This window comes from Myotis yumanensis, unplaced genomic scaffold, assembly GCF_028538775.1.
Source record: "Myotis yumanensis isolate MYYU_CA2020_CCGP unplaced genomic scaffold, mMyoYum1.0.hap1 SCAF_19, whole genome shotgun sequence".
Lineage (NCBI taxonomy): Eukaryota > Metazoa > Chordata > Mammalia > Chiroptera > Vespertilionidae > Myotis > Myotis yumanensis.
The window spans coordinates 13,115,804-13,131,479 of record NW_027223770.1 but is presented as its reverse complement, the minus strand read 5'-3'; the positions used below and the strand labels follow the sequence as shown (position 1 = coordinate 13,131,479).

General features: G+C 63.4%; 2 protein-coding genes across 5 annotated transcripts in view; both read right to left on the bottom strand.

Annotated features, from left to right (window-relative positions):
• Positions 1 to 293: 293 nt before the first annotated feature.
• Positions 294 to 10,476, bottom strand: SCARF2 (scavenger receptor class F member 2). Its single transcript, XM_070399737.1, has 11 exons — positions 10,310 to 10,476; positions 6,221 to 6,279; positions 6,000 to 6,101; positions 5,272 to 5,791; positions 4,930 to 5,148; positions 4,673 to 4,801; positions 4,024 to 4,127; positions 3,834 to 3,951; positions 3,510 to 3,625; positions 2,727 to 2,879; positions 294 to 1,956 (listed from the first exon to the last, which is right to left on the bottom strand). The coding sequence occupies exons 1-11, from the start codon at positions 10,474 to 10,476 to the stop codon at positions 1,049 to 1,051; spliced, it is 2,595 nt and encodes an 864-aa protein (XP_070255838.1). The 3' UTR covers positions 294 to 1,048.
• Positions 10,477 to 14,253: 3,777 nt separating this feature from the next.
• The window catches only part of KLHL22 (kelch like family member 22), a 32,592-nt gene continuing 31,169 nt past the window's right edge, over positions 14,254 to 15,676 (bottom strand). For 3 of the 4 annotated variants that reach the window (XM_070400285.1, XM_070400287.1, XM_070400286.1), the window contains exon 7: positions 14,254 to 15,226. In XM_070400285.1, the coding sequence (XP_070256386.1) occupies positions 14,864 to 15,226 (363 nt within the window). In that variant the 3' untranslated portion in view covers positions 14,254 to 14,863. The other variant, XR_011469073.1, reaches the window with a different exon arrangement.

The following is a 15,676-nucleotide window of genomic DNA, read 5'->3' as shown; positions in this document are numbered from 1 at the left end:
GTCAAATGCAGCCCCACACACCCACGCCTTATCCTCAAGGGGCTCCGCCTGATTTGTTCTGACCCACTGGTCATCCTGGGAGGATGGGGAGGGCCAAGGTGGGTGGGAAATTAACTTGACAAATGAATGATGGGCAGATGGACACAACTGGCTTCCAACGTGGTCCCGGGAGACCCATCCCTGGACTCCGAGGCTCTGCTTAGGTTAGGGGTCCTGGGGGTGTGAGTTGCCAGCTTGGCGACATCCTTGTCCTCGGCTCAGCAGATAGGAAGCAGTCAGAACAAGAGGGGAAAAGAAGGCACTTTATTAAGAAAGCTTTGGCCAAGCCCCTGCCGGGAGGAGCCCTTCCTGGGGCACCCGGATGAGGCGGGAGCAGCCCTGCTGGGGGGCTATAAATATGTCTCCTCAGGTTACTGGAGTGCCCCTGGGGTTCCCACCAGTGTGTGGCGTGGTGGGAGGCCATCAAAACCAGCTGATGGCTGAGGGGCCAGGGCTGGGAAGGCTGGGGCAGCGGGAGCAGGAAAGGGGAGGGTGGGGAGGATTGAGCCCTGGGTGCTGAGCCTCTTGGGGAGCAGAGGCCAGCCCTCCTCCCCAGGCTCCGGTCAACCAGAGACCCTGATGCCCCGCCAGGGGAAAGGGCCTGGGGCTGCGGGAAGGCAAGGAGGCTCCAGCCAGAGGCGCCAGGCCCTGGCCATGAGAGGCAGACGGGGCAGAAGTGCTTCTGGCCTCAGGCAATGAGAAGGCAGGCCCAGTCAAGTGCACACGAGGCCAGTAAGAGGTGGTCTCCGGGCAGAACCCTCCGTCCTGGCCTTTTGGAGACCCGGGCTGGCCTGAGCCCTACATAACTCGGCCAATGCAAAGGGAGCCGTCAGCTAAGCGCCGGTCAGGCCTTGACCAATGGGAGCTGCCGCTGGGGCCTGAGCCAGTGAGACCCAGGATCCCTCCGGACCCATGACTTCGGCGCCCCCGCGAGGCCGCGGCGCCCAGCGGGCTCGGAGCAGGGGGTGGCAAGCAGCGCTGCGAAGCCGGTGGAGCTGCGGGCCGCCCGCTACAGGGTGGGCGCACCCACCCTGCCCAGCTCGCCCGCTGCTTCCCGGCTCTTCTTGCGCGGTGGCTTCTGGATGGGGGTCTTCTTCCGGGGGGTGTCGGGCAGGGGTGCGCCAGCCACCGCCTTCTCGGGACCCGGGGCCTCGGGCGCGGCGGGCGTGAGCGCCGGCGAGGCCGGCAGCACCGAGCGCTTGGCCTTCTGCGGCGGCGCCGGCTTCTCCCGGGGGCTGTGTGCGCCCGGGGTCCCCTCGGCGCGGCCCAGGCTGCGAGTCTTGTCGCGCAGCTCGGCGGCCAGCATGGAAGCGGCCTCGGGCGCGCTGCGCGGGGGGCCGCTAGCGTCCGTGGGCTCCGGGAGGCCAAGGCCGCGGCCCCGCGCCCGAGCCCGGGGCGGGGAGGGCGCGGCCAGGGCTGGCTCTTCTTCGGCCAGCCCCGGGGGCCGTGGCGTCGGGTCCTGGGTCCGGGAGCTGCCGGCCTCTTCCGGCCGCGCCGAGGTGTCGCTGGGTGTCCGTTTCCTCTTGCTGGGGCTGGGCGCCACCTCGAGGCCCGGGGGAGGTGGTGAAGGCGCACGGGCCGCGCCGGCAGCGCCTTGCTTGCCGTGAATCCAAGACACCTTGGGCTTGGTGGCGGGGTCGGGTGGCGGCGGCTTCCTGCGCTCCGGCGACGGTGAAAGCGACAGGCCTCCAGCCTCTCCCCGCGCCCGGGCCGGCCGGGCCTCGCGCCGGGCCACGCACGCGTACAGCGCCCCGCCAGGCCCCTCCACACTGGACGCTGACCGCTCGCTGTCGGAGGATGCGGGGAGGGGCGTCGCCTCCTCCGACGGCGCCGGGGTGGCCACGGGCGCGGGGGCCGGCGCCTGCGCCTCCGCTGGGGCGGTGGGGACCTCCCGGTCTCGGCTCTCGGTTGCCGCCTCTGACAGAGAATGAACGGGGCGGTCACCGCAAGCAGAAAGTGTGCCCGAGCCATCCAGCCTCCAGGCTCAAACCTTCGCCTTCTCTTAGGCCCTCGCTGGTGCTTCGTCCTGGCACCCAAAGCGCTAACCACAAATCTAGTTCTTAGCCCCCGAGCTGTGGCTGAGTGCTGGGGGGTGAAAGCACGTTCCCAGCTAAAGCTCCATCCAACCTCAGCCTGGCCTCGGCCTCGCCCGCTCCCCTCCCCCCACATCCCCAGCCTGGAGGACACCCACCATCATCAAATGGAACCCTTTAACACCTGCAAGGGGGATTACATCTCCTTTAACAGATAAGGCCTCTAAGGCTCAGGTTAGTCGCCTGCCCAAGGTCACCCAGGTGGATGGTCAGGGTAGGAAAGAAGCCAGAATCTCAGCCAGGCAGGCTCCTCCCTGCTGCTTATGGGCCAAGGTGTGTGCCCATATTTTGTAGACCTCTGCTCCTGTCAACTCCTACTTGGGCCCAGAACCTTCTCTCTACCTGGTCTCTCCCCCAGAAATGAACCTGGGCTGTGGTTAGAGAAAAGAGAGCCCACCCATCTCCCCAGACCCCACCTCAGTTCAACGCAGGGCAGCACAGAACGCCGCCCTGCAGCCTCAGCTGTGAGCCCAACGCCCGTTAACAGCATCCCCACACCATCCCTCTCCATGATCCTGTACCCCCGAGCACAGAGATCTTTTAAGCTGGAGCATTTCCCTGGGCCGGAGTGAGGCTAAAGCAGAGTGTGCTCACCCTCGTGGGGCACGCAGTACACAGGGCCTTCGTCAGTGGTGTCGAAGGAGGAGAATGAGGCCCGGGAAGACCAGGATGGTGAGGGCTGCTCCAGCCCCGATGGTGGCTCCAGGAAGCTGCAGTTGAGTGTGTTATCCAGGTCGTGATGGGCCACTAGGAGAAGAGGGAGGCACGGCTGCCAGGGGGCCTGCCCTGCCTCAGAGCCTGTGCCCTCCATAGCCCTCCTGCCACAAATGATGGCGCACCAGCCCTACCCTGCCTGTGGGTGGCACAGGCAATTCAATAGGCAGTGTGACAACAGAAGCAGAACCCCTCACCCAGGGCCCTTTGGTAGGGTGGAGGGCTCCAGAAAGGACCCAGGGCACTGCAGGGGATCCAGGCAGAACCCCCCTCCTGCCAACTGGTGCCAGCAATTCCCTTGCACAGGTGCCACAACTCCAGGAGAACACACCAACATATACTCCTACAAACTGGGGAGTGGGGGGGCTGTCTGACCCAGATGTCCACACACCCTCATGGCACCCCAGATGCAAGCACTCACAGAGTCAGAGCCCAAAGCCTCCCACACCTGCCTGCACACCTAGGCCCCCTACCCTCCTACCGTTCTCCCTGGGCTCGCGCACATTATCATCCCCTTTTTCCTTCTCTTCCGTCGCACCACCCCCACGCCCACCCACATCAACATTCAGAGCATTATCCCACACCGATACCTTCACACCCATTTCCCAGCAGCCTCTTGCGGAAGAAGGTGTCCCCCCACAGACCCTGTGCGGGTATCTTTACCTACGACCTTGGGTAGCTTCTGCCTGCGGAGTGGGATCCGGGGCAGCTTCATGCTGATGCGGCTGAAGCGTCCGCACAGTCGTTGTGGCTGCTTCTTCCTCCCAAGTGAGAGCTCCCTGCGGGGCGGGGGCGGGGCCTGAGCGAATGGGGCGGGGCTGGGGGCGGGGCCGAGAGGGAGGTTCGTTCTCCGAGGGAGCGGAAACAGAAAGGGAGGGGCCTGAGCTAAAGAGAGGGCGGGGCCAGGACCGGGCCGAGACAGGTCCCGCAGCGCGACTGACAGGGTGCGTCTGGAGCCCAGGAGAGCCGGGCCGCGTGGGGCCTCACCTGTGCGCGGGGTCCTTGCCACGGCAGGCGCAGCAACAGCCGAGTAGCGAGAGCAGCAGACCCAGGAGCAGGGCGAGCAGCGCGCCCGCGCCCATCACACCCTTGCGCTGGTTGGTCTCTGTCGGGTATTAGGATCAGGGAGGGTGCCAGCAACCTCCCTACCCCGCCCCCCGCCAGCGCACCAACTCACCCAGGCGGCAGGCACCCGTGACTGGGTCGCACGAGTCCTCATGGCAGCTGCAGGCCTGGGCGCAATCCACACCGTGGAGCCCGGGCGGGCACGTCAGGTTACAGCTACGATGGAGACGCAGGTTCAGGGAGGGCCACAGCGACCCTCCGCGATGCCTCCCGCCCTGGCTCCTGCGGCCGGCTAACCCCTGTCCTGGAGCTCTATTCTCTAAGGACTGATGCCCACCTCCACTTCCGGGCCCATACTCTGCGATCCGTGTTTTAGAAATGAATGTGTGTGCACAGCAGTGGGAAGGGGCCTGGGGGACCGGCCAGTGGCCACTGGGCCGCAGTGCCCATCCCTGAGACTGACTCTTGTGTGGATGGGAAAGGGGCTGCCCGATCAGGCCCTTGGCTGTAAGTGGAGGTCCCTGCTCGATCTACACCAGCTCAGGTGCACTTCAGGAGCCCACTGACCACAGGCTGAACTGGACGTCGGATCCAGCTCAAAGTGCCGGCTCCAAAGAGTCTGTTGTCATTCCTTAGCTAAGGTAAGGCGGCCAACGTTGAAGGGTCAGGCCTTGGTCCCACCCACATAGAAGACCTGGGCGTCTGACTGGAGCCCTGTGTCGGGTTCATACCCCCGCCCCCTTTAGGCCCCGGGCACTCACTGGGGCCCATGGACACCAGGGCTGCACAGGCATCGCCCGGATTGGAAGTCGCAGTGGCCGTTGCCGCAGTCGACGCACACAAACGCGCAGTCCTCGCCGTAAGTGCCATTGCTGCACTTGGTCTCGCACCTCGAAACGCGGGAGGAGGGTTAGTGGAAATGGGGGCAAACGAACCCAAGCCCACAAAGCCCTCCACCAAGGGCATCAGGGGCGGTGGGGCGGCGGGCCTGGGACGGATTATGGCACAGGTTCCTCACCGGTCGCCGATCCAGCCTGCGTTGCAGCGCGTGCACTTGCCAGTGACGTGGTTGCAGGCGTGCCCGTCGCGACACGGCGGGCAGCGGTGGCTGCAGCCCTCGCCGTAGAAGCCAGTGGCGCAAGGCTGGTCGCACTTGGTGCCGTTCCAGCCGGGCTCGCAGGTCACACAGCGGCCCTCCGTCACCGTGCATGGCTGCTGGCCCTTGCACTGACCGCATCTAGGGAAGGAAGGGGCGGGAGGCTAGGCGGGGCGCGGAACCACCTAACCCCCGCCTCCTTTGGCTGCCTGCCCTTCTTCCTCCCCGCCCCCCTCCCCCACCCGGGCCGGGGCCCGCGCCCACCTGCGGCGACAGCCCAGGCCGTAGAAGCCGGCGGGGCACGTCTCCCGGCAGTACTTGCCGCGGAAGCCCGGCTCACAGGCGCACGTGCCGTCCACCGGGTGGCAGCGGCCGCGGAAGCACTGACAGTAGCGCTCGCAGCGCGCGCCGAACGTTCGCTCCCGGCACTGGCAGCGGCCGCTCTGTTGCTCGCAGGGTGACGTGTTGCAGGCGCACTGATTGTTGCAGCTGCGGCCCCACCAGCCTGCGTGGCACAGGCACGCGCCCGTCTGTGGGTCGCAGCGCGACGTGGCACTGCAGTAGCACGCGCTGGAGCACTGCGCGCCCCACCAGCCCGGCTCGCAGCGGCACGCGCCGCTCCGCGGGTGGCACGCGCCGTGCTGGCACTGGCACGCGTGCTCGCAGCGTGCTCCCCAGCGCCGCGCGTGACACGTACACTGGCCGGTCACATCCTCGCACTGCCCATGCGGGTGACAGATGCACAGCTCCTTGCAGTCGGGCCCCCAGAACTGGCGCGGGCACTCTGCAGGGATGAGCGGAGAGAGTGGCAGGCCCGGGCACTCTGGAGGGAGCCTGGGGCCCACCCTGAACCGGCCAGAGTCCCCACCCACTCCCCACCCCGGCTTCGGGGAACGGGCTCTCACGCTGGATCGGGTTCCCGGATCAGACCCCGCCCCTCTCACAGACCACGCCCATCTCTCTAGAATCCAGCCCCACTGCCCAGCGCTCACTGGTGTCGCAGTTGGCACCGAAGTAGCCATGGCGGCAGCGGCACTCGCCAGGCCGCACGCACACCTCGTTCTCCGAACACGTGGAGTTGCCTTCGCACACCGCTGCGGACAAGACGGGACCTGAGCTGCCCTGCGTCCAGCCCCCACACCATCCCCCTACTCCATACCCCCACCCACTGCCCTCACCCCCACTGCCCAGGTCCCCAGGATGTCCCACTCACCGATCCCACACTCGTCCCCCTGCTGCTTCCAGCCGGCACAGCACATGGGCTCCTGGGAGCTACAGGAGAGAGAGGAGCCTGAGCCCCAATCCCCCTCCTGGCAGGGGCTTCCTGCAACCTGCACTCTGCCTTGGGGGAGTGGTTATCGTGGCCCTGTTGTGTATGAGGGCCAGGAACTATTGTAGGTTTGGGAGAGTAGTAGCAAATGAGACACACATTCCAGCCCTCCAGCGTATGACACCGGGAGGTGCAGAGGGCAGACCACCAATAGACCTAACTTCTAAGAACTTCCCAGTTCTCTCTACAGGGTCTCCCCATCCCACCTAACTCTCTGGACCCTCCTCCCCCAGCCACTAGGCCTGAGAAAGGTGTCCCAGGAGGGGCAGAAGTGCAATAGGGGCTGGGGAGAGGTCCCTGGATCTCCAGGACCTGCTCAAGTGTGGCATTCTGAAGTGCCAAGGCAGACAGATGTGCAGCCTCTGGGTGAGGCGGGTAGACACAGTGAGGCATCCACTCAGTGGAGGTGCCTCCTAGAGGGGCAGGGCACACCTGGGGAGTTCTCCACAAGCGTAAGGGAGGTAAAACTGGGAGGTCTCCAGGGCAAGAGTTGAGGTGTAGGAAGGAGATATTAAAGCACCTACTTATATGTTTTTAAAATCTTGTTTAATTTTATTTGGCTTTACAAGGTACAAGTCACCTCAGTAGGAGGCATATCATTTAGAACTGTCACATTTCAGGGTAGTACAGCGCCCAGAACTCTGGGCTGATGGGATGTGTGGGCATGAAGGTTTGGAGGCCCCGCACAAGGGCTGAAATGCGGGGTGCCCACATTTGGGGGGCAAAGGAGGCTGAGAAAGAACAGACGCTCAGACGCAGGTTCATAGGTCCCATCAAACCTAGAAGAATTTCATCCGAATCCTAAAGGCACAGAGCAGCCATTCACATTTTAGAGAAAAGGAGTGGGCTTCTCCAAAGGAGAGGGACCTGGATGGGAAGAGGTTGGGAGGGGGCCTAAGGACCCTGGGTGAGTGGTCCAGGCTGGGAAGGGAAAGGCTGCCCCCCATCACCCCCTCAGAAGATGCCCCACGTCCCCAGGATGTTCCAGGACATCAGCACACCCTGGACGGGGCCTTGGGGCCTCACCCCACAAAATAACTCCATTCTCCCTCAGGCCCAAGACGTGGGACCTGGGAACAGGACCCATAAAATCCTCAAAGGGCAGGAATGGGGCTCAGCTGATTTTCCACAAATTGAACTGGATGCCTGACACAGGGAACACAAAGGTCTGGCTTCTCCTGCCCCCCATGACCTGCACCCCCCCCCCCCCGGCCTGCCCCAGGGCTCCCGGTGCCCATCTACAAGTAGGGCCTTCACCCTCGGCCTTTTCTGCCAGTTCTGAACCCAAGTCCCTGGGAGGAGAGCCCCGGCAGGTGTCCTCCTGCTGGAATGGTCCTGGAAGCAGGACCGCCTCCTGCCTGGCCACGTGATTCTGTGGGCGAGAGCCTGTTGTAGGGCCCCAGGAAGCTGGATTTGATGCCTGCCTCTGCCCCTTGCTATGTGACCTTAGGCGCAGAACTTAACCTCTCTGAGCTATAGGCTCCTTCTCTGTAGAATGGAGCCCATGGGTTTGGCAGGAAGATTAAACCAAGATGTCTCCAGCATTTGGCACAAACGAAGAGCTCAGCCAGCCCACACTTAACAGGCTTCAGGCTCCCATACCAGTTGCCTCTCCTCTGCCCCCGTGGACACCCCTCCTCAGGCTTCCCCACCCCCAGGCTCTCTCCTCTCTGGAAGCTCACTGGTCCCATCAACATGCTGACAATCCAAGCCTGGGAGCCCTCCAGGGGGCTCTCCTTCCAACACTGAACGCCTAGTTGCCGCCTGTCACAGGGAAGCCCGGTCCTTGCAGGCTGGGAGGCCGAATGCCCAGAGCTGTCCCTGACTCAGTGCACACATCACATCCATTGGCTCTACTGCTCAGAGTGGATCTAGGATGGGACAGGCCACTTCTCCCCTGCTCTACCCCAGCCTGGAAGAGCCACCCTGGCCCTCTCTGATTTTTCCTGATCCCCCAACTGGCCCCACATTCTGCCCCCCTGCCCCTCGTTCCTCTGCCACCTGAGAGTCAACCCTTGTCAGACGCCAGCCCTCCTCTGCACAAAGCCCCCGGGGAGTTCCCATGGCCCTCAAAAAACTCAAGTCCTTAGAGCACTGGGCAGACCCCACTGTGGTTGGCCACCCTTACTCTGGCCTCTCCACCACCATCCCCCCTCCCAGGCTCTGGCCAGCCCCCAGGTCCTTCCCCAGGCCCTCTGTACTCAGAGCCTCACCCTGGACACCACAAGGCACTGCCTCCTCTTCCCTGGACCTCTGCCCACTTATCACCTCGCAGTGGGTCTCCCAGATCACCCTAGGGAAGCAGCACCCCCCACTGAACACCTCTAGCACTTGCTGGATGGCAGATGATTTGCTGTAAGTTTCCTCCACCACCCGGGCAGGGGTGTTTGTCTCCCCTGTTGTGCCCCCTGCACCAACCACAGGCCTGGCACACGTGAGATACATGGGTTTTAGTGGCTGTCGCTCCCCTCCCCTGGTCCTCCCACCTCTGGGGAAAGGGAACTGCTGGGGGGAGCCTTGGGAGAGTATCAAAAAAGAGCAGCTGTCCTTCCCATTAATCAGCTCCACCCATGATTGAAGTCACCCCCTCCACTGCATGAGGGAGGCCCAGAGAGGTGAAGCGATTCGCCCAGGGCCACACAGCGGGGAGAGCGGCAGCAACAGAATTTGAAACCCAAGCTCTTGGCGAGTAGAAAAGGCCGCCTCATGGGGAGGTCTCAGGGCTGCGGGGAGTGGGAGCGAAGGGCTCAGGCTTCCGACAGCTCCAGCCTGCCACCCACCGGATCCCCAGCACCGACCTCGAGGGGAGGAACAGCTGAGGCTGAGCGGCAGGGCCCGCAGCGATCGCGCCCTCCCCCTCTCCAGGCAGGGCCCCGCCCGCTACCGCCGCTGCATTCCTGGGGCCGGGAAGGCCCGGGAGGCTGTGTCGGCGTCGATGCGAAGCAGATGGCGGGCCTGGCCGGCCCCCGCCCCAGAGGCGGGGCTCGCAGCGGGGAGGGGTCTGCGCGCCTCGGGATCCAAGCTCGGAAACCCCGCGCGGCCCCCTCGCAGCCCCTTGTCTAGGGCGACGGCCGAGCCCCCGGACGCGGCCTCCCGGAGCTCAGCGGCCCGGGGCGCCCCGACGGGACCCCGCTGGGTGCCCCGCGGCAGCCTCTCCAGCTTCCCGCTCGCGCCGCTCCTCCCCACACGCCGGCTCCTTGCCCCCGAGTGGAAATGTCCCGACCTCGCCGTGGCCTCCGACTGGCCGACCAGGTCCTCCAGCTCCTGCGCCCTCTGATGTTCGCCCCCCGCCCCCGGCAGGCCTGTCGCGTGCCGGTCCCACACTGGCTTCCCCACCGGGAGTTTCACGTACTCCGAGCCGGTGCACGTCATTGTCCTTTCCGTTCCCGCTTCTGGTTCACTCTGAGCACCCGCTCCTCGGTGCCCACCTCTACCACCGCCCGTCTCCCAACCGCGCCCGCGCTTTCTAAGAAACTCATCGGATCGATCCTTCGAGTCTCACTGCCCCGGACCTCCCGGCTCCCGCCTCCCCACCGCACAGCTCCATCCCCCCCTGACCCTCACCGTCCTCTGAGCTGGAGTCACACTCACGCCGCGGGCCTTTGCACATACCATTCCATCTGTCTGGAATGCCCTTCCCCGACCTCTTCCTACAGCCTGCACAACCCCGCCCAAGGCTCCCTTTTTCCAGGTCTGAAATCTCGGGCCCCGTGTGTCACCCCTCCCGGCGCCCACTGCACCCCGTCTCCCCTCTGCTGACTTCTCGCCCGGGGTACCCTCGGATGCTCCGTCGTGGCCCGGCGCCCAGTCTCGGCCTGGAGCGGAGCCGGCGTCAGCGAGGGTGGCTGAAGGGGCCGGCGCTTTGGGCGCAGGGAGGTCCCGGATGCCACCCTCCCCCATGCCGGGTCTCCCCTCTCCCCGGCCCCGAGCGTCCTCCTCGGCCTCCCTCCCCCAGCCAGGCCGGGCTCCTACCCGGACGCACGGCACACGTTGCGGCCGCGCGGGTTCAGCTCCTCGGGCGCCCCGGGGCTGGGCAGCAGCCAGAGCAGCAGCAGCAGCGGCGACAGCAGCGGCGGCAGCGGCCCCCCGGCTCCCCGGCGCCGCGCCGGCCCGGCCCCCCGGGGCCCTGCGCCCTCCATGCGGCGCGGGGCAGGCGCGGGGCAGGCGCGGGGCGGGCGCGGACGCGGGTGCGGCCGCAGCAAGAGCGGCCGGAAGCGGAGTGCGTGGCCGGGCGGGGGGCGGCAGGAGGGGCGCCGGGCCGGGCAGGAAATTCCACATCGGCTCCCTGATCCCGGGCCAGCCGCGGCCGGCCAGGCGGCAGCGCCCGCCCCGCGCGCCAGACCCCACCCTCCGGCCGCGCCCCCGCCCCTCCGCGCGGCCCCCGCCCCCACGCGGCAGCTCTCAAACTTGGGGCGAACTTGGAGGCGGCCAGCCAAGCGTCGGGGGAGGGCGGGGCCACGGGGGCCCATCCGAGGAATCTTCGGTCCCCCGATATTTCCCTTCCCTCCCCAGACCTTGTGGAAAAGCCACCCCTGCGAACTCACTGTGCGGCCAGGCCCAGGGCAGGAAGGGAGCTGGGGGACAAGAGCGCGACGCACCAAAGTCCCTCTTGTCCCCAGCGCCTCGGAATCGGCCATGGGAGGGTGTCCCACAGACAACCCGGGTCAAGGCCGCCTCTGCTGCACTGCCCCCCTCACTTCCCGAAGCCCTGTGGTGCCCAGCTGGGTGGCCAGCCTCTTCTGCACACTCAGTGCACAGCCTGCAGTGGACGGAGCAGGATGCTTGAGGCCTGTGGATGGACTCGGTCTGGACCAGAGGCCTGGGGTGAGGGGGTTCTCGGGAATGAATTGGAGAGATGGCAGGGAGATAGAATGGCCCGGCCATGGCCCCGGCACAGCCCCCCCCCACCCCCCCCACCCCGAATGTGGTGGTAAAGGCAGAGGAAGCAGGTGGAAGAGCTCCGGGACAGAGACCCTGCAATCCTTGTCAGGGGTTGAAAGGGTCTAGGGAACCTGCTTGAGAAGGCTGCTGGATCAGAGGGAAAAGTGCAGAGGGCGGAGCCCGGGCTGGAGAGGGCTCCTGCAGCCGGAGAGCAGAGGTGACAGCATAGAGCAGAGCAGGCGCAGCAAGTAAGGAGGAAGGGGAACAAGATTAAGAGGAACAGGGCCCTAGGGGGACTGCCAGGAAGAGAAACTGGGTCTGGGAAGTAGAGGGGTGCCTGCTGCTTTGGGGGATGACAGGTCCACGCCCAGGACCCATGGAGCAGGGTAGGCAGGCAGGTCTGGGAGGGAGCAAGGAGAGCAGCCAGGTCCCGGTAAAGATGACCATGTGTTTTGAGGACTTAAGAGTTGGCAGGAGGCCCTGAGCAGGGAGAGGGTAGCTGCCTTCTCTTGGGACGCAGGCTGATGCAGACCCCCTGAGGGAGGAGTGGCGTCTTTCCTGAGCTATGTGGAGGCCTCTCAAGGTGGAAGGTAGGACTGAAGGAGGAGGAGGCTTGGAACAAGGGCCACCGAAAGGCCCAAGCCTGAGGACACCAGGCTGGCTGAGCCAGGGGCCTGTCCAGGGCAGGCTGGCAGAGGGTGGGATGGAAAGCAGCAGGTAGGGGCTTCTGAGGTTGGTTAGGGCCCCTCACTCAGTCATGTTGATAACAGCTGGGTGGACTGGAAGGGCAAGTCCACTGTGATCACAAATGCAAACACTTCTTGGAGACAAGTACACTGGCCAAACCAGTTCTGGGCAGTTCCTCCTGGACATGACCCTCACCTCAGCAGTGTCCTCCCAGTACCAGGGCCCCTCCCAGGGAGGCCCCAATTGGCTGCCACCAACAGAGGCCAGCGGAGGGCCATGTGGTGGTAGTGACGCCCAGCAGCCTATGGCAGCCCTGCTCCCTTCCCAGCTTTAGAGGCACAGACGCCAGGGCTGGAAGCACTCACCCCAGCTGGACTGAATTCATGAACAGGCACCTCAGACTCCATCACCTTCTTCCCCTTCCCCCACAATGGCTCCTTGCCCCCAAACTCCCACCTGCGAACACCACTGGACAATGCCTCCACTCCTGAACGTCTCAGATCTCTACTCACCCCATCTCTATACCAACCAGTGTAGTTTTCCTAATCTCATATCTGGCTGCCCCCCAATGCCTGCAGGACACGGACCATCCCAGCCTTGTCTCATTCAAACCTACAGCCCCCTGCATGTGTGCCATCGCGGCGAGATCTGGTGTTGAAGGCAGGGTCCATATCTGTCCCAGACACCACCACACCGCTATCTGAGAATGAGAAGTGCGGGTGGAATGAATGATGGTCCATGTGCCTGGCCTGGTGCCAGGTGAATATCAGGATGAGGAAGTTGTGGTACCCTGGTACCCCCAGACCATCACACAGGCAAACTGTGTGAGCCTAGAGCCCAAGCTGACAGGTTCTGGTCAGGATGGCTTCCTGAAGGAGGTCTACTTTGAAGGATGAGGATTTTATAGGCAGAAATGGGATGAACAACAAGCCAAATGAAGGCATGAATGTAGGGCCCGTGAGCCTGGGCTGCTGAGGCCCATGGGCAGGAGGTGGGAGAAGTGTTGCCACAAATGCCAGGCTGGACCCCAAGGCTGCAGTGGCAGGGCCAGGTTGCTGCCCAGCTTTCAGGATCCCTTACCCCAGCCCATGTTCACAGCGTCAAAGACCTCCCTCTCATCCCCTGAGACCAGAGGTCACTTGTAAAGTTATGGCCAGGCCTTGGTGGCTCTGGGTGGGGAGACAGCACCAAGCTTGGGACATACTGAAGATAAGGGGTGGGGAAAGCATTTCTGGGACTCTCCTTCCCAGAAACCTCTGGGGTCTGCAGAAACTGCTAGCCTGGCCTATAAGGTGGTGGCAGACAGGATGTGCTGGGTCCTTACTCTGATCCCATGTTCTCATATTCACCCTCAGGAACAGGGGAGAAGACACTGGAGAACGTGGCCAGCCTGTCCCATTGGAAGTGACCTGCCAGGGTCACACGGAGCTTGCCACCCTGAAGTGGGGGTGTATGAGGTCACGTTGGGGTTAGGGAGTGGGGGCATGTTTCCTCAGGAGTACCCAGCCCCCAAGAAACAGCAAGGAAGGTCATATGCATAGCCCTGAGGAGCAAGCAGCAACCCCCACATCCCAAAGTCCTTAAGGAATCAAAAAGAAGAACCTAAAGCAGCTGATTCCCTGTCCCTCTCCACATGCCTTCCTCCCATTAAGTAGCTCACACTGCCTCTCTGCTCCCCTCCCATCCATGACACGGTGCTAGTCGCAGCAGGCTCTGGGCAAGGCACCAAGTAACAGAGAAGGCTCAGTGGTCTCTATGGCTGGGAGAGGACAGAGCCCTAGGAGGACAGATCCCGGGGGCGGTGCAGGTTTGCTGGTGCAGAGCCTGTGGCAGGCAGGAGGAGCTCGTTCAGGTGGAAGCTCTGATGTGCAGAGAGGTCCCATCCACTGCACCAGGGGGCCGATGTGCTAAGAAGTTAACTCACCTGGCGAACCTGTAGGAAGTGCAGCTTCCCACTCCCGCCACACATTGGGATCCAGGAAGTGGGAAGGAGCCCATCCTGACAGGGCTTCCCTCCCCAGGCACTGGAGCCCCCTTCCTGAACCTCAGGATGAGCTTTATTTGGGGCCCAAGTATTGCCAACTGTTCAAAGAGCTACTCCTCAGAGAAGGCACTCCAGCAGACAGGGGGCCACCTGTCACCGACTAGGGCGGGTCTCTAGGTGGCACCCTTCTAGCTGGTGAGTGTACTGTGCTCTTGCCTTTGAGACAGGATTTTGGCCTCCCACTGCCAAATCCCACACCAGAGCGGTATTCCCACCAGTAACTTTCACCCCAGAAGGGAACTGGAGCTTCCCAGTGCTGCAGCCTTGGACAGGTTGTGAAAGAAATTGAGGCCACAGCCACAAGAACAATTCATACCTTTTGTAAGATGATTTATTTCATTTATCAACAACATGGGGTCAGAAAAGCCCAGCTGTAGGGGATCCTCTTATCGCTAGAACAAGTCTCAAGCAACCTTATGCAACTCTGCTCCTTCTCCAGTCCTTGGGAGCTCTCAATTGCTCTCTTGGCTGCTGGGTAGGTGAGGGGTCCACCCTACCCCTGCCCACAGAAGGGGGCTCAATATACCTCAGCCGCCTCACCCGGGTGCCAGTGCCCAGATCCTTTGGGAGGACACCTTCTCAGCCCAGCAGGGAGCAGAACCAGGGAGGCCAAGACAGCTGGTGACGGCACACCCTGTGTGAGCTGAGGAGCAGCAGGCCTGGTAAACCCCTTCAGGGGACCAGAGCCTTCCTGAACACTTCCCCCTGCACGGTGATCCACAGCCGATCTACAGAGCCCCACAAAGACCTGCTGCAAGCTGGCAGATAGGCTGATGTGAAGGAAGGGTGGCAAGAGCCAGCCGGCTGGGGTGCAGAAGGAAGGGTCTCAATGCCCTGGGGTAAAGTGCTCTGGCCTGGGCTGCCGTCAGAGCTCCTGCCACCCTTCCCTTCCTGTTGACACCAGCCCCAGAGCCCTAATCTTCGCTGGAGTTGTCAAACTCCTCCCAGTCAGACACACTCATCACCTCCGAGCCGAAGTCCGGGTCGGCCTGGCGGTCAGGGGTCCCATAGGACGGCTCCAGGAGCAGGGAACGAGGCAGGGTGAGCACACAGGCCGCCAGGCCCGAGATGGAGTTGTCCAGCTGGGGCCCCTCCTCCCAGCAGTCCTTCTCCACGTCATAGATGTGCACGTAGCCCATGCGGCTGTTACGGTTGTGTGAGCGGCCACCCAGCACATAGATCCTGTTGTCCAGCACAGCAATGCCAGGCTCACCATGCCCCGCTGGGAGTGGGCAGACAGATGACCACTGCCCGGATGTGCAGCTGTAGCAGGCCACCTGCAAAGCCAAGGCCCGAGTAAAGCTGGGGCACCTGCTGGGACAGGGCTGCCAGCCTGGACTAGGCCAGCTGGGCAGGACAGCACTCTCGGCCAGGCCCTGGACTTGAACCAAGGCTGAGGGACATGCAGGGCTGTGAGAAAACCCTGACCCATGGAGGAAGGGCTTAGGGCCAATGTTTGAAACACTCTGTCCCATCTCCAGGGCCCTCAGTCAGCTTGTGGCCCCTAGTGTGTGGGTGTCTTCCAGTTGGCATGCTGTTATTTTCCATGGTCTGGTGGTACTGGTTCTCTTCTCTCCATAAGACTGAAGATGATTGAGGTCCCACGTTATATCTTTAGCCCCCGCCTTCAACCCTACCCCCACCGACAGCACCCCACACCAGGTGGAAGTGCAAATAAAATATGGAAATAGCTACTGCTAATGACCCTCGATGTTCTCTTTTCTCAA